General features: G+C 44.5%; 1 protein-coding gene across 1 annotated transcript in view; it reads left to right on the top strand.

Annotated features, from left to right (window-relative positions):
- The first annotated feature begins 2,306 nt into the window (after positions 1-2,306).
- LAMA4 (laminin subunit alpha 4) overlaps positions 2,307-25,280 on the top strand; it is a 172,598-nt gene continuing 149,624 nt past the window's right edge. The window contains exon 1 of the mRNA XM_019537929.1: positions 2,307-2,846. Coding sequence (XP_019393474.1) covers positions 2,646-2,846 — 201 coding nt within the window. The 5' untranslated portion in view covers positions 2,307-2,645. The remainder of the gene's footprint in view (positions 2,847-25,280) is intronic.

The raw sequence follows: 25,280 nt of genomic DNA, 5'->3' as shown, positions 1-25,280 counted from the left end.
TCCCCCAGAAGACACGCCCCCATCCAGGCCCAGGAGAACTGTGCACCCACCAGTGGGGGCTAGGGCACCAGTTGCAGGAGGCCCTGACTGACCCCCTTCTCCTGAACTCCCCACTCCAGCCCCCCGCCCCATCACCCACATATACCTCTCCTGCCCCCAGCACAACTCTCAGGACATGCACATGGTTGAAACAAAAAAACGTTATTACCCTCACAACACCCACCCCCATCCCTCTCCCCTCAACAAACAGTGCCCCTCCATTACCTTCCCTAACCACAAACGGTAAAAAACCTGCTTACAAGTGATAGAGAGCAGCTGGCTCTGGCTGGCCCCCTAGTGGTTGGACAGGTCCAGGACTAAATTCCCTATGTTAATGCAGAGTAACGTGTCTGCCTGTGTCAATCTGCATTAACTAATTCCACTTAAATTTGATACTTGGTTTGGGCTGGTATCAAATTTAGGCTCACAGCCTAAAATCACCATTTCTAAGCTGCATTAAGGGTATGCAAGTGCAGACACATTCTGCTAATGTGGCTTAAATTGAGCTAATCTGCATTAAATGATCATATGTAGACATGCCCTTGGGGGGGGGGCAGGGAAGGGGGAGGGGGAGGCTGGAGCTCCCTTTGTTGGTAGCAGGGGCCCTAATCACCACATGTGTAGACACCTATCCAACAAACTTACTCCGGTTTAGCTGACACAAGTAAATGTGGGCTGGAATAAATGCGTGTTTACACATGACCAGTATACCAAAAGAGTGTCCTTACTGAAAGGGTTTATAAGCATCTACTGTGTTTTTTCTTGTGTTGGTAAGTGAAAATACCATTATGGACCTCCCATAAGGTAGAAGTGTCACCACTGCTGGTGAATTTAGAACAGCAGTAGTACTTCATACTATTGTCACTCTCCCCTCCTGTTCCTGGAAGTTATTGCACTGGGGAATACAATGCCTTGTATGCTAATACCATATTGTTCCTCCACCAAATAAATTTGTATTATGGCCACTCAAGCTTCTTCCCAGTCCTTATCTGCAAACAGAACAGTAGTCAGAGGCCAGAAGTTGGTCTTGTGTGACTGTAAAAGATTTGAAATCCAAAAAGCACCTGACATTACACAAATCTGTATTAACCATTCTCTTAACTGATAATATTTTAAGTCATTAGATAGGAGCAAGAAAGAGGCCATCAGCTTCAAGGTCAATTTCTGCCTCAAATGAATTACTACAACTGTGTTATAAACCACTGAAAAAAACAGGTGGCAATGTATGTGGCACTGATCCTTTAACTGAGGTGGTGCACATTCATATAATAATATCCTGACTTCATCCCAAAACCTTGGAAAGGTTACTTACTCTAATGTCGTCTTCATGAGATTACAGTCAGAACCTAAGGTCAGCTGTGAGCAGTATATTCAGCATGCTTTCACACACACTGCAAGCCTTGTTACCACAGCCTCACAAAGCATGTCTTGAAAAGGAATACAAGATGTTCTTTGTAAATAAAAGTTCGTTCATTTCAGTAATGAAGTAATTTTCCAAAATTGCAGTGAATGATATTCTTTTTCACAAAGTGACATGAAGCTGTGGTGGAGCTGAGAAGGATTTGAATAAAGAATACTAGACTGTACTGTTTCAGTCCCTTTTTATATCTTGTTCTCTCTCACAAATGTAAAATCTTGATGAAGAGAAGCCCATCAAACCCCGTTAGCACTTGAGATATTTTGAATCTTTTCCTTCTCCAGCCCAACAGCCACCCTACCCCCACTTCTGTTCCCCTCTTCTCTCCCCCCAAGGAGAGGAATCCAACAGGTTTTATATATATTTTATGTACATATGTGTGTATATATATATACACCCACATATATATACATATCTATATATAGATATAGATATATGTATGTGTGTGTGTATAATGTATGTATGTATGTATTTATATATATATGTATGTATTTTATGTATATGTATATATGTGTATGTATATATATGTATGTACACGTATATATGTACCGTATATATATATATATATATATAAATTTGGCACCTCCCTGTCTTTGACTAAATACACTGGAGGTGCTAAAAAAAAGGGAAAACAATCATGAGAGCTGATTCTCAGTCTGGAGCATTCAGATCATGTCCAAACTAACCGGGGTTGTGGGGGAGGAGAAAAAGTCTGCCCTCAATTTTTGAATGGCAAAGTTGGAGTGGGAGGGTCTGGAATCTAAAGGTAAAAAGGGAATGATGTGAGCATATGAAGGAAGCCAGAGCCCTGAATACAGAGTCAGTCTGTATCCTGACAGAGTGGAGATAAGGTAGCTGGGGAGCTAGTGGTGCTTTCCTGGAATACAATCTGTGTTTGACACTCTCTGTTTAAGCACTGCCCATCTGTATGTTATTCAGCTGGAGCCTCTAGGGAAAAAGAGAAGCCACAGGCACAGAGACCGAGCGAGCGAGGAAGCAAAAGCGCTTTTCTTTTTTTCTTTTTAAGCAGAATCTGGTTAGACTGCCTTGTTGTGCCACATCTGGAAACTGAAAGCTGAGAGAAAGTTAAAATAACTGAGGCACCACTAAACCAAGGGGGGCTGATTGCAGAAGAGGGTAAACAATTACTAAAACGCTAGAAGACCACTGCTGGATGTAAGGGGAGGAAATGGCTTTGATCCCAGCCTGGCCCCTCATTTTTCCTATATTATTTTCCTTGAGATGCTTTTCTTCCAGTCCTGCCTCAAGTGAGAGCAGAGTTTTTCATGTTGACATTGAAGGTAGCTCAGCGGTCAGCAATCAAGAATCCACTGTTATCAGAGGGCAGCAGCAGGCAGTGGCTCCTGGAAGTTTGGTGCCTTTTACTGAGGTACAGTAACTTCATTCTGTCTCTAGAGTCTGAGATTTCTCTTTTCATGTGTTTGTGTTTAAGTTCGCATCTGGATAAAGTTAGTTTAATAATTTGAATCTTGCCATAACACTGTGGAGATATTTTCTGTGGGGGGTGAATGGGGGACATTGCATTAGAGATGGAAAGATACAGTTCAGACTTCAAAACATATGTGTGCCCTGCCTGCTGTGAATAGACAGCTGCTGCACTATAAAGTGGTACTAGCTTAGCACGTCTCCGACTTTCCTGCCAGCTTAACTAAATAGGCCTGTCCAAACAAAGTTCTTTTACAAGGGTTAATTGTCACAACACTTTATTTGCTTTGTATCATCACTGGAATTTTAATTCATTTGAATATCCAGAAGGAATTTTTATTATTGTTGTTAGCAAAACTTGGGTTAGAGAAATTTGTGCTTTTGCTCCTTACAGAATATCCACCTCTAGAAAGTGAGGTTCCTTTTGTGGTTTAAATTTGGGATAATAAATCAAGCAAAGCTTAGGAAACTGCCTGCAGAGAAAACACCTGCAAAGAATTTCAGCCTTGCAGAGTATTATATTGAGATTAGTAGTGGCAAACAAAACTGAGAAGATCCTAAAGTTACATTGTTGTGGTAAGTCTTCTTGTAATTTTTGTTGTGTTTTAGGGTTAATTTTCATTTCTGTCTCCAGTAAAGTTGCATCTGAGCTAGCTTCTTTCAAAAAAATAAATGCACTGCCTAAGATTGTTATAAATTACTCCAGGGTAATCTGCAAGGGAGAAATCCTGCAATGAGAAAACCTGTCTCATGTGTGGGAGCTGCAAAATAGGAGGCAAATTAAGTTATGTAAGGTCATGGGAAGGGAAAGAGTTATTGTCCTAGCCTAACATCTGAAAATTAGATGAGATTACCATAATGGCTGTATCACTTTTATGACATCATGACACCATGTCTTCTGTCATGAAGCCACATGCTTTTGCCCTGAGCTGATTATTGATAATAGCCATAAAAACAATATAAGGCATTCTGGAGAAAATCCTCTGAGACAACAGGCTCAGTATAAAGCTGCTTTTTTAAAGACCTAAAACTCTCCCACGTGTTAGTGTTTCCAAACAGCTGAGGAATCTTAGGAGAGGCCTGACCAGTCTACCAGTTACATGGTGTGTAACATGACCTATGTGAGAAAGCGTTGAACCTAAACTTTTTTCAGCTTAATATCTAGGCACTGGGGAGCTAGTATGGGCTTGGATACAATCCATGAAGTGGGAAGTGCGTCTCCTGTCCACTGGCTTAGAATTAGCCACTGGGAAGCAGTATCTCCACCTGTTGCTTACAAAATGGAAAGTCCCTGAAAGAAATCCATGATTTAAGAGATGAATGGATTTTGTAACTGAATTTCACAGGATATTGGAATTAAGCTTGTAACAGCTAAAATACCTAGCCTTTTTGGTTATAAATAGTGAATGATTCCACAAAGTTAGGTTGCATGTGGTACCTTTGATGTATTGGATATATTTACCCGAGGAAGTTGCAGAGTGATATTTTGGACTGCTCAGGACAGACATCCCACCCTCCCATTCATTGGTGAAGACATTCCTTCATTCCTGCAAAGTCTTCATTTGTTTTGTTTAATTTAATCCTTAAAAAGTTAATGTTTGCACTAATACCTGATCCAGCATTCATAGAAAGCAATGGCACTCACCTGAGTGCACATTTACTCAGACCCTAAACACTGAATCCTACTACCTGCTACAATACTGTAGGTGCTGTCTGCGGAACTACTGAGGTTTCACGGTAAAGAAGTGACATCTATATTTCAGACTCCTGCACCATGGAGGGAGATTGTGTGTGGGCTTTAGAGCCTACGTTTGTGGTAGCTGCCAGTGCAGCCAGGAACAAAAAGTCCTTAGAGGGCGTGCATGTGAATCTGCCATGCATCCGCAACCAATCACTATTGTGGTAGTATTGGTTGGTAGCAGAGGAGAGGCTATTCCAGGGGCAGGCAATTACGTGGGATGGAGGGCCACTTACTGAGTTTTGGCAAGCCATCGAGGGCCGCATGACAGGCAGCCAGGGGCAGATAAATATTAATTTTCTAAATTTTTTAGGGACCCCACAGGCTGGATAGAATGGCCTGGTTGGCCACATCCGGCCTACAGGCTGCATTTTGCCCACCCCTGGGCTATTCCAGTCCTGAGACTCATCCCAACTGCTCAGGCTAACCCAGAAACAGGATTGGTTCCTACAGCAGCATTTGAAAACCAGCCATTTTTTGAGTTTGAGTTCTTTATCCACAGATTTGGAGTGAATCACAGTAAAAATGCCCTTACACAGCACTGTTTGATTCTACTCTTTAGTATAAACATTGGCTCAGGCCTACTGCTCTCTCCAGCAGACAGAGACTGTTAGTCATACTGAATAGTGCCAAATTACATGGAGGTTGGGTTTGTGAGGGAGAGTTATAGAGCCACAAAATCTTTGCACGTAATGGTTCGTGGTGGACCTTGGTGCCAGGTAGCCACAAAGTTAACACACCATTATATAGCTTGAATGTAGATCAAAAACACAAAGTATTCAGGACATTTCACCATGTGGTGTTAAAGCTATGCAGAACTTGCCACACACAAATCATTCTCATTTAGATAGTGCCTTGGGAAGTAGACAACATTTGAAATATAGTTGATTGGAGCTTGTAAAAAAACTGCTGGGCTTCACACTGCCATTATCTGCTTAAATTCTGCTGAGACTATAATACTGTGAACCTATGGAAGAACAGAAAGAAAGCTGAATGATAGAAGAGATGCAGAGGAGCATGCCTATGAGTGCTCCTCAGCTTCTCACCTCTTCCTTTGCTAGCTAACCTTAAGGTGAATGGGAAAATCAGTTTAGAGAAATTCAGAACAAGCCTGAGTTTTAGCCTTGCTGCATATTTGGTTTGACGTCAACTCTCTTTATGGTTGTGGAAAACAAATATCAAACGTCCTTGTAATGTCATGTTAATCTATTGTATCCCAGTAACTAGACAAATTAGCATAGCACACATTAAAAACTGGCAACTGATAGGACCCAAAATGAGGTATAATCACTAAACAATGTGTTTTTAGTGGGATCAGGGTCTGGCCCTATGCTCTTCACCACTTTTTCAAGAACATGGACAAAACCATAGAATTGTTACTAATACATGTTTGCAGATGACTGTTTGCGGGAGCAGCAGTAGTGAGGAGGTTCTCACTCATTTGGAAACCTAGGCGTGGGTGAATAATACGTGTTTTCATATAACTAAATGTAAGGTTGTATATCTTGAAGCAAAGATTGTAGACCACACTTATGGAATGGGGCCTTCCACCCTAGCAAACAAAGACTGAGAAAGACTTGGTAGTCATGGTAGGTCATCAGCTGAATGTGAACATCCAGGATTATGCTCTAGTCTAGGAGTAGGTAACTGCGGGCATGGGTGCCAGAATGTGGCACTCAAAGGGATTTTGCTTGGCACATGTGCCTCCGGGTGAATGGCAGGGAACGGGTCGGGGCTACATGGCAACAGCAAGGTTTGGGTCCCTCGTGGCTCCTCCATCATCTACCCCTGGCACACCAACATCTTACAAGTTGAAGTTGTGGGTGTTTTCGGCACTCTGCCCAAAAATGTTGCTGACCCTTGCTCTAGTCAAAAGGGCTGGTGTGATTTTGGATGTCTAAACAGAAAACCACAAGTAAGAATTTGGAAGTTCTAGGTGCATGCAGGCATTCACCACATCCGGTCTACATTCATGCTGCTTACTTTAAGTCACGTGAATGTAGATTGGGACTGGCATGTACAACTGTTCACAGGTCCCAGGAGCTATTAGGGAAAACAATAATATGTAACTCAGAGTACAGTAGGATCGCGGGGGCCTAGAATGTCCCCAGAGAGGCTGGGGGGGTCCAGTGGGGGATGGCAATATCATGGAGGCTGGCAGGTCTGTGGGGTACTTTGGTGGGTCAGTGAGGAACTGTTGTCCTGAGAGCGGAAGAGGGTTGGGGAGAGACCAAAAATAGCCTGGTGAGGGGTCGGAGGAGGTGGGTAGTAAGAGCCCAGCCCCAGGACTAGGGTGAAGAGCTAGGCTTTCCTATCTCTGGGGCTGCACTCTAGACAATTACAATTGTCAATTAGATTAATCCATTCTTAATCTAAATGAGTTTCCCTAAGGAGGCATAGCTATCTATCCACTCAATCTAAAAAATGATGTACCTGATCTAAGTTAATTCATCTGAGGAGGTGAACTGACTTAGATTGGGTACACTATTTTTTGCCCAACTTTACCTCCCTGGATGCTTGTAGGAACCCAGAAGTCCAAACCCTGCTCCATGTGGGCCCTACTAAAAACACACTGTTTCTTCATTTTGGGATCTGTCAGTTAGCCAGTTTTAATGTGCTATGCTAATTTAGTACCAATCTAATTTCTTAATCAAGATGTTGTGCAGGGTTAAGTTAAATGTCTCAAAAATATCTAGTTACCAGGGTACAACAGACCCTAGTTAGGTCAATCTAAATGTAACACCTGTACATACCTTCTGTCACCTTTGTATTTGGCACTATAGCAATTTGCTACTGCCATATTTGGTCAAACTCTGGAGTCTACTCTCCAAGACAGATGTGAATACATTGAAGAAAAGAAGAAGAGTCAAGGAAATGGTTAAAGACAGAGAAATATTGTTCTATAGTAAGAGCTTCTAGAAGCCCTACCAACTCAGCATTCACAAGCCGCGCCTGGTACTCAAGGTACAAGAAAAAACATACAAAGCTGTGTCTATAGCCGAATCGTCAAATCTCTGCGAATCTCTCCAAACCAAATCAGAGACTTTGTATGTTGCTGATTCTCCAAATTGGAATTGAATCTTCAGATTCAGCTAAATTGAATCAGGACAGTGATCCGAATCAGCATATTGAATCAATATCCCCTGAATCAAGACAAATCTGAATCCAAATCAAATACTGCCTGCTTCGCACACTCCTAATGCACTGTAATTACAGTTCATCAGAGCGGACTTGATCAATCAAGTCTCCTGGAGTGTGGTAATTACCGTGCTCCAGCAGCCTCCTGTGTCTTATGTATCAGCATCCCCATGCTTAAAAATGGCAGTGGGAGCGCTTGAACTAAAGTTGATTGAATGAACTTTAGTTCAAGCACTCCCACTGCCATTTTTAACCATGGGGGACACTGATACATGAGACACTGCATCGCTTTAATTAGAGCGGCTCTTGGAGCCGCTCTAATTAAAGCGCTGTCCCCCCCGCACGGAGCACATGTAAAAGTGCTCTTAGAGTTTAGGCACCATATCCATCTCAGAGCTGGATACCAGCAGCTTAGTTAGGAATCGGGCCTGTGGTGGATCAGGTTGGGCTGGTTCCATATATGAATGGTTAAAGAAGCTAGGGGCTTTGCAGGCACTTTGCAGTCCAAAAACAGATGCTAACTGAATTTTTACACCAAGTGAGCTTCCTGGGGATTGTTTTTTCCCTCTGTTTAAATTACATTTAGGCCTCAGGCCCTTGGATTCCTTGGCTCAAGGATGAGGTAGAAGGGAAAAACATCCAGGTGTGTGTGATGTGGGGAAAGTGAGCAAGATGTACTGGGCCAAATTCCTTCCTTCTGCGACTCTACTAAATGAATTAAGTTAGGACCAGGGGCAATATTTTTGAGCCAAGCCTAAAAGATAGAAACTATTTTACTGGGAAAGCTCCACTTAGAGATGGAAGCAAGCTGCAATCTTTGGCAGCTGAATTTCAAACCTCAGCGCTTGAGAGTGATTATGGTTTGGACACTTACAAAAACCCGAAATCAGTTGTAAAACTCCAACCTTGGTCAAAGGGCAGATTTCATATGTTAATCTGAGGGAGTTCCACTTTTGGTGGGGGAGGGGTTGGGCACTAATCTCTACTTTTGGAACTAAAGGTGCCATAATGGGAACTCAGGACCAGATTTTGTGAAAAGGAAATTAGTTACAAACGTGTAACAAAAGCCTACAGGGATCATATGGCAGCATTTGGAAATGTAGACTGCCAAGCAGATTGCTTTTTGGGTCTGTGGTTGTAATTTTCCGTAACAGGCAGTTTTCACTGATATTTTTTGCTCTACATTTCACTCAAATGCCTAAAAATATTAGTATAATTAATAAGCTAAAATAGATAAAAACAGAACCTGGATGATATTTTACATGCCGAAGATCATGAATAATGATCCACCGTTTCAATGAAAACTATGTAGTCATTTATACCAAGGCAAAACAAGTGAAAACTGCTACCAATCCAGAATCAGTATGGACTATACAAGGTGCAAGACAATGTTGAACAGAACCCAATACTGTTGCGGAAATCAGTGAAGGAAGGATTAATAGAAGTGATCTCTAAGAAAGGATTGGAAGGCTTGGTGTTTGGCTACTTGGCAGGGAAGGAAAGGGAGCAGTGCCAATCACAGGAGCTAGCAGGAAAAAAGGTCTCAAGCTAATAGTGGGAAAGAGAAAAGAATGAACCAGTAAAAGAAACTGGGAGAAGCAAAGGGAAAGGGTCAGAAAATGACAGCAGAGGTTGGGCAAGAGTGAGATTATGTGGGCCTTTGAGATACAACAAGGAGACTGAAATTTCAGTAGTACAGCAGGAAGCCAGCTAAGGGGCTGAGAGAGAATGTGATACTATTGAAAGTATAGGAAAGAAGATTTACTCATTGGTAGCACTGAAAGGGATAGGCATACAATGCTAGTGGGGTCTTGTCAGGAAGAGTTGTCAAGGAAAAAGGAGTTGATTTTGATCATAAAACACAAAAAGCAAAAGCCATTTCTTTGGCAAAAGCTGTCGTTACTACTACAGGCTGTGCCTTAAACCACTGATAAAATGAGGTATTTGACAGTAACACAGTCTCACATCTGACTTACAACAGTAACCTTCAGTCTTTGGTTTTCAGGAGTGATTAGTGATATTTTGGCTGCTTTCATTTGGAGGACCACAAGGAGACATTTTAAAAGTTCTAATGTTTCTAAAGCACAGAGCAAAAATAGTCAAAAGTCAATGAAAACAGGCCCTGAGGCACCTCAAGTTTAGCATCCAAAAATAAAGGCACTCAAACTTATTTGTCATTTGAAAATGGGGGCCTCAAAGTAACCAAAAGTGCCATTTCTCCCAATAAGAACAGGCATGGAAAATCCTATACAAATGGTTTTGGCATAAATACAGTTTGATTCTTCCATTTTGTAACATTCAAGTTGAAAGAGACCAGTATTAGAAATGACCTTAAAAACACACACACAAAAAAGGCAGAAGACCACCCCTTCCAGCCTAAGCCAAAAAGGGTTTTATCTTGGCAAAGATCTTTATATTTTAAACTAATGGAAGAAACTTCTTCTGCAAAAAGCACATCTTTTAATAAACTTATTACAGACCCTTAAGGTTACATTAGGTTAACAACCAACATGGTCAATTTGAACTTTTTGCTGCTGTTTATTCCTAGTGAGACAGGGTTATGTTCTGAGAAATGTCTATTAGCAATGAGGAAGTTTAACTGCAGATGTTTGTGATCGGGCTTAAGCTTCTCATCAAAGTCTTAATAAAAATCAGCTGCCAGGAGTTATGCGGTCAGCCCCAAACTCCTCAAACCATGAGAAGCTGAAGTGAATGGAAATAAAGGACCAAGCAAATAGTGAGAAAAGTTGTATGCTTTTGAGTTCAAACACAGAAAGGAGAGTCTGTGATTAAAATATAACCATCAAGACAATATCAATTAAAGTCTACTGCAGTTTTTTTCCAGGAAAGAACTAAGAAAGCATTCCAATTTTTTCAAAAATGCGAGAGTCACTAAAAGCAATTTAACATCTACTCTTATTCAGAGGCCTGGGAAAAGCAATAAAAGGAATTAAAGGTCCAGTTTTATTAATGGGCATGGGAAGCAATAACAGGTTCAGCATCTAAAGGAGCAGGCTATGCCCTGATTTTAAATAGTGCCAAGCATCCACAGCTGCCATCAAGCTCTCATTTGGTGCTCTGCAGCAGTGAGTAACTTTTATCTGAGGCTAGTAAATCTTATCTTGGGGATAGGATGGTGGAGGTGGGTTCAAATTTGGTTCTGGATCTCGATTCAAACAGTCTCACATGTTAGGAACATGCCAGGTGTGAATTTCAAGTGGATTCAGATCCCAGTTTCTGTATAAACACTATTCAAATATAGAGATGTTTGCTTAGATCCAGTATCCTATGACTAGTAATAACCTTACTGATCTAGCAGCCTTACACTGCTGTGGTTATTGATTCCTCATTTTTGCTGATAAATAACAACCAAAAAAAATCCTTGAAATCAGGATGCCTCTATTTAGCAGTGTGAATTGTTTTCTCAGGAAAGAATGCAGTAACCTTGATCTAGTTTTGATGTTCATATTTATTTAGAAACACGCAGTGCTTCAGGTATGTCTTTTCTCAAAACAAACACTGGTGGTCTGTTTTTTCTTAAAAACAATGCCAGCAGCTGAACATTTGTGAGCTACTCAGATCCCACATTTGAGTTTTACAAGAACAAAGGCTGCAGGGAAGAATGTTTGGGTGTAGAAGTAGATTTAATTCCACATTTACAAAGTGTTAGACATGGTGAGAAATCATTGTAAAAGGCCAACCCTATGGAAATCCAAGTTACCAAGCTTTGTTGTTGTGTGAATGGGGGGGGGTGTTGTTTGATTTTTTTAAAGAATAAAATGTTAGTTCCAGTTTCTTTCAATAATTTAGTGAGCAAAATAAATCTAGGTAAGATTTATAGGTTGTGAAATATCGCAGTCATTTGCGAAACTCCAAAAATGAACTTTCCTGGTATTTCTCATTGGTGTCAGATGGGAAATGAGTCAAATAGAAACAGCAGCTGGCCTGACCTGCTGTCCCAGGACATCTGCTGCTTGCCTGGAGCCTAGATCCAAGATGTCATGGAAGGATTACCGAGACTCATGTGGCCCTCTGACTACTACCACATGCTGCTCATCCACATGATGGGCACCCATGATACTGCCAGAGATGACCCTGAACAGTCCAAGTAACTACAGGGATCTGGGAGCAAGAGTGAAGGGGACAAGGGCTCAGGTCATGTTCTCCTCAATCCTTCTGATCAAGGGGAAGGGCCCAGGCAGAAGCGGATGCATCTTGCAGATCAATGCATGGGTATGCAGGTGCTGTCAGCAGCAGGGATTCAGCTCCTTCAGCCATGGGAAGAAGGATTGCTAGGCAGAGATGGATCCACCTGATGAAACGAGGGAAGAGCATCTTCACAGACAGGCTTACTAACCTAGTGGGGAGGGCTTTAAAATAGGTTTTCTGGGGGATGGAGACCAAAGCCCTGAGATAACAGGGAACCAGGAGACCTGAAGGAAGCACAAGGAGGAGGTGGCAACATGGGAGGCCTCTTCATTCTTTCAGAGAAAGTAGGGCAATCAACTAGTGACCTCAGGTGTCTGTACATGACTGCACGGAGCCTGGGAAACAAACAGGAAGAATTGAAAGTCCTCACACATATAAAGAATGGTGACATGACTGAAACAACAGGCTGGCGGGATAGCTTGCATGACTGGAGCACTGTCATGGATGGATACAAACTGTTCAGGAAGGGCGGGCAGAGGAGAAGGAGTTGCACTGTATGTAAAAGAGCCATATGATTGCTCAGAACTCCAGTAGGAAACTGTTAAAGTTTCTGGGTTAAGGTTAGAGGGGATAGCAACAAGGGTGAGGTCATGATGGGGGTCTGCTGTGAATCACTGCACCAGGAGGTTGAGGTAAATGAGACTTTCTTCAGGCAACTAGCAGAAGTTTGCAGATTACAGGCCCTGGTCCTCATGGGAGACCACAATCACCCTGATATCTGCTGGGAGGGCAATACAGCAGTGAGCAGGCAATCCAGGCAGTTTTTGGAGAGCGCTAGAGACAACTTCCAGGTGCATGTGTTGGAGAGCAACTAGGGGCCATGCTCTTCTTTACCTGCTGCTCACAAACAGGGAAGAATTGGTGGGGGATATAGAAGTGGATGGCAACTTGGGCAGTAGTGACCACAAGATAATTGAGTTCAGGTTCCTGACAAAAGAAAGAAAGGAGAGCAGCAGAGTATGGACACTGGACTTCAGAAAGGCAGACTTTGATTCCCTCAGGGAGATGATGGGCAGGACCCCCTGGGAGGCCAGTCTGAGGAGGAAAGGAATACAAGAGAGCTAGCTGTATTTTAAAGAAACCTTACTGAGGATGCAAGAACAAACCATCCTGATATGCAAGATGAATAGCAAATATGGCAGGTGACCAGCTTGGCTTAGCAGAGCACTCTTTGGTGGGGTTAAACACAAAAAGGAGGCTTACAAGGTGTGGAAGCTTGGACAGATGACTAGGGAGGAGTATGAGAATATTGCTCGGGCATGCAGGGATGAAGTCAGGAAGGCCAAAGTCTAACTGGAGTTGCAGCTAGCAAGAGACGTGAAAGGTAACAAGAAGGGTTTCTACAAATATATTAGCAACAAGAGAAAGGTCAGGAAAAGTGTGAGTCGCTTACTGAATGGAAGAGGCAACCTAGTGACAAATGATGAGGAAAAGTCTAAGTGCTCACTGCCTTTTTTTAGCTCGGTCTTCAGAGGCAAAGTCAGCTCCCAGGCTCTTCAGCAGACAGTTTGGGGAGAAGGCGAGCAGCCCTCACTGGTGAAAGAACAGGTAAGGGGCTATGTAGGAAAGCTGAACCATGGGGCTGGATGCAATGCATCTGAGGGAGCTGAGGGAGTTGGCTGATGTAATTGCAAAGCAGCTGGCCAAGATTCACAGACACTAGGGCTGGAAGGGACCTCATAAGATCATCAGGTCCAAGCCCCTGCCCAAAGCTAAAGTCAAAGGATCCCAGCAAAATAAGCACCCAAATGTTTCTTTAAAGTGTCCAGAGTAGGTGCTTGCACCACCTCTGGGGGGAGTCTATTCCAGGCCTTGGGGTCTCGGACAGTAAAAATGTTTTTCCTTATGTCCAGCCTAAAACAGTCTTGCAGGAGTTTGTAACTGTTGGACTTTGTCATCCCTTGGGGTGCTCTGGTGAACAGGCATTCCCCCCGATCCTGAATCACACCCCTTAAGTACTTATAGACTGTAACAAAGTCACCCTTGAGCCTGCACTTCTCCAGGCTGAAGATTCCCATGACTCGCAGCCTCTCTTCATAAGACCTATTCTCTTGTCCTCTGATCATGTGCGTGGCCCTCCTCTGGACTCTTTCAAGTTTCTCCACATCCTTATTGAATTCTGGAGCCCAGAACTGGATGCAGTACTCCAGATGTGGCCTCACCAAGGCCAAGTACAGCAGGAGGATGACATCCAGGGTTGTGCTTGAGATGCACTGGTAGATACAAGCCAGAGTTTTGTTCACTTCGCTGGCTGTGGTATCGAATTGGTCACTGTCAACTCATCAACTCATGGTCACTGTCACCCAGCTTCTGTTCGATTCTTAGATCACTAATTAGACCATCCTCTTTGGCCAGTACTAGGTCCAGCAGTGCTTTACCTCTTGTTAGCCCATAAACTTCTTGTGACAGGCAGAGCTCATCCACACATATGAGGAAGTTTTGGGACCGATCAAAACCCCAAATCCATGATTAAAATGGAAGGCCACTATAAAGGTATCAGATGAATACAATGTTTTCTTGATATATTTACAATTTTAAAGCAATTTGGAAACCTACCAGTGTCTCAGTCACTATAGTAAAATAAATTCTAAGTACCTATAAATTTTGGTGTTTGATTTTGAGTTTTTTATCATGGAAAATCAGAGCTCCCCCTGTCCCCTTCACTCACAGAATGCAGGCCCCCACTCCCAAACTACAGCCCCCTGGCCCTGCCAATGCCACTCACTGCCCACTACAGCCCCACCCAGCCCTGCTGGTGCACCTGACTCCCCCCACCACAGCCCCCTGGCCCTGCTAGTGCCCTTCACTTCTCCCACCCCTCACAGCTCCCTCAGCCCTACTGGTGACCCTCACTTCCCCCCAGCCCCCACAGCCTTGCTGGTGCCCCTCACGCCCCCCACTCCACCCCCTGTCCCCCCAGCCCTGCTGGAGGGCTATGGGATCAGGAACCTAGGTTTGCAGCCCCCCTGCCCCTGCAACAGCATCCAAGCTCTAGCTGTCACCCACAGGAGGTGGTGGCTGCTGCAGTAGAGTGGTGCACAGAGCCCAGCTCCCCACCCCTGCCTGCTTGCTGTGGGCTCAGGTGGGATTGGGGTAGTTCCCTGCCTCTGCACACACTCTCAAGGAGGACAGGGGGACCTGTGCCCCCTAGATCTTTGCACGGGACAGGGGAAAAGCCACACAGAGAAGCTCCTTGCCACTGCAAGCTTCATGCTGCCCGGGCAAGGCATCCCTTGCCTGCATGGCAGCAGCAAGGGGCACAGCCCCATGCTGATGCCTCCACAGGGAAGCACAGATCTTGGAGCTGCAAGAAACTTCCCCACACAGCCCCACTCTGTCCCGCAGTGCTGGATTGCACATGCTGGGCTGTAGAGGCCCTGGAGAAGGGCAGGAAGGTGAGGAGCCTGAGCCTGCAGCAGGCATCCACCCCCACCCAACACACAGATGTGGGGGGTATGGGTCTCCCCTGCCCCCCTAGAAGTGCAAGCAGTGGTGAGGAGCTGACCCCACCCACCACCCCCTGGACAAGAAGCCCAGGACCCTGTCCTGCTCCCTGCTGAGGTCCTACAGCCCTAGACCGCATTCCAGCCCTAGACCGCAAGCACCCCCCAGCTAGGAAACAATCCCAGCCTCAGCCCCAGTCTTGCCCAACTCCTTCCCTCCCTATGCAGCCTCATTCCAGCCCCCATTTACCTGCAGGATCTGCTCTCCAGGCTGCCTGGCAGCCATGTGCATATACATACACATGGCACTCCCTGCCTAACTGGCTTCCTTGTGCTCCTCCCCTCCCCCCCCCCCAGCTCCTTGCAGGCTGGAACTCTACCAGCCTGCAGAGAGCTCTTTGGAAAAGTACAAAATCTAGGGGTTTCATCCATGCTTTTCTCCATTTTTCCATGGGAAACAGAAAACCCAGATCTCTCATCAGCAGGTTCAATGGGTAGTAATCAATGGCTTGAGGCTTAGTAGGCAGCCAAAATCAAATGGAGTGCCCCATGGTTTGGTCTTGGGGCTGATTTTGTTCAATACCTTCATTAATGATCTGGAAGATGGGATGGATTGCACCCTCAGCAAGTTTGCAAATGATACTGTAGGACATACGCTGGAGGACAGTGCTATGATTCAGAGTGACCTAAATAAATTGGAAGATTGGGCCAAAAGAAATCTCATGAGGTTCAGTAAAGATAAGTACAAAGTCCTGCACTTATAACAGAATAATCCCATGCACTGCTACAGGGTTGGGACAAAGTGTTTAAGCAGTAGCTCTGCAGAAAAGGACCTGGGGGTTACAGTGGACAGTAAGCCGGATATGAAATCAACAGCATGCCTTTGTTGCCAAGAAGGCTAACAGCATAATGGACTGCATTAGTAGGCATGATGCCAGCAGATCAAGGGAAGTAATTATTCCCCTCTATTGGACATTGATAAGGCCAAATCTGGAGTACTGCATCCAGTTTTGGGCCCCCACCATAGAAAGCATGTAAACAAGTTGGAGAGAGTCCAGCAGAGAGCAACAAAATAGTTAGGAGGCTGGGGCACATAACTTCTGAGGAGAGGCTGAGGAAACTGGGTTTATTTAGTCTGCAAAAGAGAAGACTGAGAGGGGATTTGATAACAGCCTTTAACTACCTGAAACAGTTCCAGAGAAGATGGAGCTAAACTGTTCTCAGTGATGGGAGATAATAGAACAAGGAGCAGCAAGGGAAATTTAGGTCGGATATTAGGAAAAGCTTTCTCACTAGAAAGGTGTCCAACACCGGAATGGGTTACCTAGATAGGTGGTGGAACCTCCATCCGTGGACATTTCTAAGTCCCAGTTCAACAAAACCCTGGGTGGAACGATGTAGTTGGGGGCTGGTCCTGCTTTGAGCAGGAGGTTGGATTAGATGACCTCCTGAGGTCCCTTCCAACCCTAATTTTTTATGATTCCATGACTCCCTCAGCACTGTCTGAATAGATGTGCCACTGCTCCTCCCAAGCAATTAGTTTTAATGTTTGGGTGAAGCAGGAATCAAAGGGAGGTGCAACTGCACCATTACATGTATCCTGGATCCACCCCTGGAAATGAGCTCTGCCTAAGGAGTTCTCTCTCAGTGTGCAGAGAACTCTACAGGTGTTAACAACCTTCCCTCCTTTTGGTCTTGATGTTCTGCTACTCAAATGATCCTTTCTTCTGCAATTTTGCTGTCTGATAGCCATTCCTGGTAACATCTCTTCTATTTCACAGTCCTGAAGACTGTTTTTAGCTCTAGCAAAAAACTTTAACTCAGGTGGGATTATATTAACTCAGGTATAGAAATGACTGACAGTGAAGTACCGAAGGTCCTGTCAAGACTCTTAAGAAAGATAAACGTTACGTAATGAACAAGAGACATATATTTAACTATAAAAACTACAGGGCTAATTATGGGATCTTTTGACTATTTTGACTATTCTTTGCCTCGCTTGTTGTGGTTGGTTTTTTAACTTTAGAGGTAATCTAGCAAATTAGTACACATTCCAATAGCTATATTTGTTTCTGCTTTCATCTTAGACTGAATAATATGGTATTATTATCCCTCTCAGTAAAGCAATCAGTTTCTCTTTAACTGGAAAAAAAAATGTGTTGTGTTTTATAATTGATGATGTGTCAGACCATTTGCACCCCCTTTCAAAAATCCTAGATCCGCCCATGCTCATCTCAGACAGAAAAGGATCTCTGTTTCCCTCAGCTTCCCCAGACAGTCTGTAGAATCTATAGTCTGTACTGGGAAAAATTATCCTGGTTGTGGGAAGGAGGAGTAGGCTGGCCTATTTGTTGTGCAGAGAATGGTGGGCATAGGCCCATCAAGAGAATGATAATCCTCCATCAGGGAGCCAAAAGGCGAATGCGTGTTTTGTTCACTGCCGATCTGAACTATGTCATTTACAGAAAACTGCATAACATAAATAAATTCCACCTTAGGCTTGTTGTACGTCTATACCTAGCCTCCGAGAAGCAAAGTTCTGGAATGACCTTCTGCACAAGGGAGTGCTAGACAAGGAATCTAAATTGTTTCAAGATGGAGTTTAATTGAATTCATGGAAGCAGCAGTATGATAGGACAGGGTTGATCCTGAAGCATGTAAGTGCAGTTTGTGAAATGAAGCTTTGAGGGTTGAGTTCATTGGCCTCCCTAACAGGGAGTTGACAGGAAGCTTTGATCACTGTCTCAGCTGCTTGCATGTGAGGAAGGTACCTGGTGTCACAGGGCTTTTGCCGAAGAGGAGGGAAGAATTTGGTGGCAGTGGATGAAGCTAGAGAAAGCGATTCAACTCAAGGCGAATCCACCTTCCTGCAGGGAGATGGACGTTGAGCACAGGGGCAGGGATGGAACTGCAGTATCTCAGGTTTCTTGAGGAGACTTTGTGCTCTTGAGGATATCCCAACTGCATGGTTGGGATAGACTTACACAAGCTTTCAAATCCAGAGCATTCTTCATCAGGATAATTCAGCATATGTGCTTCAGTTTAGATTATGGGGAGTTCTACCATTTGTATGTACAAGGAAAGAAGCACAGGCCAGGTCGTTGTCACAGGCCTTTCCAGATTAGATTTCCTTCCTGTTTCAGCCTCCTTCCTCTTGAGCTTTTATTATGTTTGCAGTACTTGTTGTACCATGTTACATTATATTAATCCCAGCCTCAGGGCTTCTGCTGTTGCTGGGAGGGAGTAAAAAGGGGTATTTTTTCTTTCCCCTTAAATGTGTTACCTTTTTTTTCACCTTCTTCTTAAGCTTCAGTTATTGGGCACTTGTGCTAGTGAGAAACCTCTCAGCTGTTTGGTCTTGCTCACATGCTCAGAGTTAAACTAATAACCAGTTTTGTGGTGAGGAAGGAATTTTCACTTGGTTCAAACTGACCGGCACCATTGTTTTCTGTTTGCCTGCTTGGTATTGTTTTGGTGAGAGGAGGGAGAAAATGAGGGGTCTTTTTGGTTGAGTTTTTTTGAGGCGGGGAGGGGGGGATTTGCTTTCCTCTGTAAGCTAACACATGGTTCACTTGGTGGGATCATCTAGGCCTATTTTTCTTTACAAAGTCCCTGAATTTCCCTGAAATTCTAAAAAGATGGGTTACAGAAATATATATTTAGTCCCTGACAATGATGGTCATCCTCAAGCATTACCTTTTCTGTGTGTAATTCTTTTCCATGGGCACAATAATACCTGCTGTAGATGTTATTTGGGTTTTTGAGCCTTTTAGTAATTTTATTTTCCAATGGGGAATTCACACGTGGATTGTAATGTTATACGGTTTGTAATGTTATATAAACTGTAAGGTTATATAGTTTTACGTCCTGTTTGTTCCGTGGAAAATGTGACTGGAGCATACGTTTCATTTAATAGTTTTAAAAGAAAATCAAAGGAGAATGATGCAAAATTTCTTACATATTTCTTATAGTATATCCAAGGGGAACACATCTAACATGTTTTTTTAAAAGGTAAATGGACTGGTTTTGCTGCCAAACAGCAGTGTTTCTATTTTAACATGATATGTCTATTTCAATGAATTAGGGATTTATTAACTATAGAATTACATTAGTTCAAGGCTGGTATTAAATTAAAATCATTAGCTAGCTTGCAGCAAGATAAAATATTTTATCCCGTTGACATTGTGGGAAAGAATGCCTTTTAAGCAAAGGCTTCGTCTTTCCCACTGTATATGGAAAAAATGACTGTGCACTTCTATGGAGAACGCCTAGCCAAGAAATGTTTATATTGGATCCAACCCCATCTCTAAATCAGGGTCCAAGCTCAGTGGTATTTTGTTTCCCATTTGAATTGGGGAAAGGGCAACAGCCTGGAAATATTTGTGACACGAGAGATTTTTCAAACTTAAATACAATTATTTGATCAGAGTAATTTGTTCTATGTCAACCCATTACAGGGGTTGTTTTTTACTTTCACTTCTTAATAAAACTTAGAACTATTCTGGCACGACAAAGATCTATGTAGCAGAAACTTGCTCAAGGCATAGAAGTCATAGATGTTTAGAGATTTTTGTCTCTACTGTTCTACCCTTCCTCCAGCCTCCAGTCTGTTTGTTTTACTGAGTCCTACCCATGTGTGAACAGCTCTATCTGTGCTGTTACATGTAGCTCTTTTAAGCAACAGGGGGAGATTGAGATCATTCTTGTCTGTTACTCACTTGCCCATAGGATTCTGAATAGTAGCAGTAAAGCTGCCCATGACCGTCTTAGTTTTATTTTTAATAAATATGCAGATGCAGTGCATTTTATGTCAAGACTCAGGAAGACCAAGTTTTTTTAAATATGCAGAATCAAAATGTGCTTTTTAATGCTGAATAAAAGAATCGGCTCTATAAACATGGCCTCTTGAATGACAAAGGGCGCATCTACATAAGACACTTAACTGTACAGCAGCCCAATAACACTGTCCAGTAGTGTGCCAGTCAAAAAATGTGCCAATAAACTACTGTGCAGTGTTATGCTACTGCGCAGTTACCGTCACAAAAAAAAACCATGCATTGGCAGTGGCATATCGATGGGGGGATAATGGGGGGGCCATGGCTCCGAGCGCCAGCCTGGTGTCCCCCGGTGATACTTCTGGTTTCGGCAGTGCCAGTGTTTCTGGACTTGGTGATTGACTGCCAGGGGACCTCCTCCCCAGCCCACTCAGCGATCAGCCGTGGATGTGGGGGAGGGGGCGAAAAGGCAAGTATTGCCCCCAGGCACTGGAGACCCAGGGTACATCACTGTGCACTGGTGCTACTTCACAGTAAATATAGTCACTATACATTCAGTTAGTACTTCATTAAGGAAGTATTAAACTAAATGTGCAGTAACTACAGCACATTAATGAATGTGTAGACCAGGGCAGGCAATTATTTTGGGTGGAGGGCCACTTACTCAATTTTGGCAGGCTGTCAAGGGCCGCATGTGTAGCCCCACCCCTTGACAAGTGCTCTGCCCCCTGTTCACCATCTTGGGACCAATGTCCCAATGTCTTGGGACCAATCTCCCAGGGCCAGCAATGGTAGGCCCAAAGCTAGGTGCAGGCTGGCAGGGGTCTGTGGAGCCAGGTTGGTCTGCACCAGCAGGGAGAGAAGGGAGCTGGCCCAGATCCATAGAGCCCCTGCTGGCTGGGACCTGCCACCCTGCTCTGGACCCTGCTGGCACTGGCCCCAGGACACTGGTGCGGGCCCTGTGCTCCTGCTGGCTCCTGAACCCACTTACACCCAGTGCTCCCCAGCCCCACGGTATGGGTGAGTGGCAGCACACAGCCCCATCCCCCTGCTTGCTGGCAGGGAAGAAGCTGGTGCTGAGCACGGGGAAAAGCAACTCCTTGTCTGCCCCATGGCCAGTGCTCCTTGCTGCAGGTGCTCGCAGCCCATGTGGGGCTGTCTGGAGCAGGCACAGGCAGCCCCGTGTGGGCTGCAAGCAGCTGCAGTGCAGGGCACTGGCCATGGGGTGGGCAAAGGGCCTCTTTTCCCCCCCATGCTCAGCTTTTCTCCGGGCTCCTTCCCTGCCCAGGGTCCTCCCCCCTACCCTTCCCCCTTGCTTGAGGCTCTGTCCAGGCAGCCACGTGGTCCCAGCCCAGAAGCTCTGCCTGGGGCTTCCATCTGGGGGGGTGTGGGGCCGGGCAGGCCCTGCTGTTGTGGGAGCCCACCGGGCTTCCCCTGGGTCCTACTGACTTTGGTTCCTGTCATTTTTTTACAGGAAACAAGGGCAGATAAATATTAATTTTCTAAATGTTTTAGGGGCCCCACAGGCCAGACGAAATGGCCTCAAGGGCCATATTTTGCCCACCCCTGCTGTAGACACACCCACAGAGAACTATCCATTAGCAAAGAGTAAGTAGTCAAGTGAAACTTGCAAACAGTCTTGTTATGGTTGCAAATCGGCCCCTATTCTGTTTTAATGTAAGTCAACAAGAGAATTCGTATAGTCTCCGAGAGGAACTGGGGTCTGAGAAGTTTTATACTATCTCCAATTAAGACTCCTATCCTAATGTTATCAATAAAAGTGCATCTTCTGAATTTTCAAATGGCTGAACTAAGCAAATTTATTTCCTGCAATTTATTTATAATGAATATAAATCCTTAACAGTTTTCTTCAGAGAAAAAACAGTCTCATCTTTCCACTAGAAAAATCAAACCAATGGACTTGTGTTTTAGCCTCTCAAATAAGCACTTGCTATTGCATAGGTAGGGAAGATAAACCAAAGGCACAAGACAAGGTGTACACTTTACAGATTGACTGAATGAGAGATGCATATGCTTTTATGAGCCACAGTTCACTTCATGTGATGGGCAGGATCCTCCTACAGATATCTTAGAATTTATCAGGTTTAGGTTTGTGTCCTTTTACACCTAGGAAATACCCATCCTCTAGCAGGACAAGATGGGACCTTCCAAAGACAAATGCACAAATGCAGCATGGGAGATAATTCTTTAGGCATTAACATTGCTAAGAAGGATCTGGGGTGTGTAGTAGATTACAGACGCAGCATGAGTTAGCAATGCAATGCAGCAATGTGATGCAGTTGCAAAAAAGATAAATGTAAATTGGAGCTGCATTAACAGTAGTAGTAGAAATAGATGATAATGCCACTGTACTCAGCATAGTTTAGACCTCAGCTGAGCTACAGTGTGAAGTTCTGGGCTTTGCCTTTTCAGAAGGAGGTGGAGAAAGCAGTGGGGATCCAGAGGGGAGCAAGAAAGGGGCAGGAATGCAAGCCGTATGAGGAAAGATTGAAAGAACTAGACGTGTTTAGTTTGGAGAAAGGGGGACATGGTAGAAGTTTTCAAATATTTGAAAGGCTGCCATAGAGAAGAGAGAACAACTATTCTTCCTTGCCACAGACGGCAAGACATGTAACAGTGAGTTTAAACTTATGCAAAGCAAATTTAGATTAAATCTCGGTACAGTACTTCATAACTGTAAGAAAAGTAGTACAATGGAAGCAGCTGCCCGAGAAAACTGCGGAATCTTCTTCATTAGAGGTTTTTAGAAAGAAGCTGGATAAACATAAGATAGCTTCAGAATAATACAGCCTCTATTTGTGCAGGGTGTTGAACTAGATCATTGGTACTCAACCCATGGCTCACAGAGCCATATCATCTGGCCTACAGAGCTGCCCACGGGGTCCAGAAATTTGGCAGTGGGGGAGCAGTGGCAGTGTTGATTGGCAGTGTTAAATAACTATGGCATCACTCCCCCACTGCCAAATTTCTGGACTCATGAAAAGCCCTGCAGGCAGGATGATATGGCCACAAGCACTGGCTCGTGCTGGAACTTGGGGTTGCACTGCAGCCAGATCTGACATACAAGTTTAGGCCAGTGCCTGGCATCACTCCATGGCTGCATCCAGCAGGAACAGGAACAGGCTGGTGCATCAGATCACACCCATGGACTGACCCCTCCCAAAACCATGTCCCTGAACTGACCCCACACACAGATCCTGGCACATGGACAGGTCCCATGCCATTCATCCAGCCCACAGGGCAGGATAGGTTGAGCCCTACTGAACTAGATGGCCCATGAGGTCCCTTCCAACTGTATGATTCTGTAGCCACACACAGACCCTTATTTCTGCAAGTAAGAATTTTGCTAAATTTTTTGCTAGTAGAAAAATAAGCCAGGAGCTACGCATACATGATTTCCAGCCGCCTGATGGGAGGGCTACACAAGCAAGCTCTCCAGGCAGTGGGCACTAAAAATCTACACTTGGGTCATCCTTGCCCTTAATTGGGAGCCCATTAGTTGACAGTCTGCCCTCTCCCTTGCCTGGGAAAGGGGCAGGCTGTCAGGTAACAGACAGCTTGGAAAAGGTTACACCCCTGGGAGAACAAACCCCCATCCTGCGAGACAGCTGATTGATGTGTGTGAGGGGCCATTCTTGCATGGTAGAAACACTCCTGGTTCCACTCACAGGTGAATAACCCTCCCCGCTGTTCCTTGCTCTCCTCCAGGCCAACCCAGAGCAATGCAGGGGAAAGTGGGGGGGGGGGGGGCAGCATTCTACAGAAAGGCAAGGCTTCCTGAGTTCAGGGAGCCTTGGAGCCACATAATAGCTGTGTCCCACCAATCCTCACCACCTCCTGGTAGAACCAGAGGACTGTACTGAACGGGTAGGGGCTCCCAGGAGAGTTTCCACCACAGAAGAATGGCCCCTGCAGCCAGGGGCCATGTGTAGCAAGTGCACACTGGTGCACGTGCACCCCGTGAGCATGGTGGTGCACTCCCTATAAAAAGGCACCACCGACATTGTCAGCACACTGAGAGTGGTCACCGCTTGCCATCCCGCCACCAACACTGCCACTGACACCACCGGTGGCATCTCCAGGCAGTCAGCCATCCTCTCTGGCCACCGCCGATTCTGCTGGCGGCATCTGTGGGTGGTTGCCCCTCCACCACTGACAGTGCTGGCAGTGTGTGGGAGCTCACCGCCGCTGCACTCCCGCCGCTGCCGCTATACTCCCACCACCACCATGGCCCCCCCAGCCACTGGGGGCACAGGTCATTCATGCCTGCTACCTCACTAATCAGCTGACTGGTGGGAAGAGGAGCCAGGGCTATCCCTCCCTCCCTCTCCCTTGGAGAGAAGAGGTAGAACAGAGGACTGTGGGATACTGGGTATCCTCAATACCCAAGGGAAGCATATAGCCATACAGATTAGTATGACAGGGGAGAAATTTGTCTGGTTCAAAGAGGTAGAACTTCCTTGCAGAAGAGCCATATTTCTTCCACAAGAAAGCCCCTGAACAGCAGTATGCTCCCTTTATGCCAGGAAAAAGGCTTTTCCCCCAGAACAAATGCAACGCTTCAATCCTGAGAAGCCCTGTCATTAGGCATGTGCACTATGATCTACACCAAATACATTAGTAGCTTCCATTTGCTTTTATGTATCACAGATTGGAGGTTAATTTTAAAAGGAAAATTGTGCAGCAATATTTTTTAAGAGGAATGTTTAAGTATCAAAGAATACAAGTTTACCCTTTCAAATTACGCAGCTTGCAATAGAAAACTTGCAATCTATGTAATTCATGTACTTACTTTTGTTTATAATCTCATTCAATGTAATTAGAATTGAGATATCTGTCAAGATAAGTGGATAAGAAACATTACCAATCTTCCAGACAAAAAACCACTAGTAAATTTTTGTCCACTACTAACTTTCAGCATCAGTGGAGCAGTGAAGGCAAAAAATAGTGTATACCTAAGAACATTAAAAATTTAGGAAGACTATTCAGTAAATTATTATGGCTCTGTGTGTGTGTGTGTGTGTGTGTGTGTGTGTGTGTGTGTGTGTGTGTGT

The sequence above is a fragment of the Crocodylus porosus genome, unplaced genomic scaffold (assembly GCF_001723895.1).
Source record: "Crocodylus porosus isolate Cpor-Errol unplaced genomic scaffold, CroPor_comp1, whole genome shotgun sequence".
In the NCBI taxonomy this organism is placed as follows: Eukaryota; Metazoa; Chordata; order Crocodylia; family Crocodylidae; genus Crocodylus; species Crocodylus porosus.
Note: the sequence above shows the minus strand (reverse complement) of the source record. Positions and strands in the feature narration are given on the sequence as shown.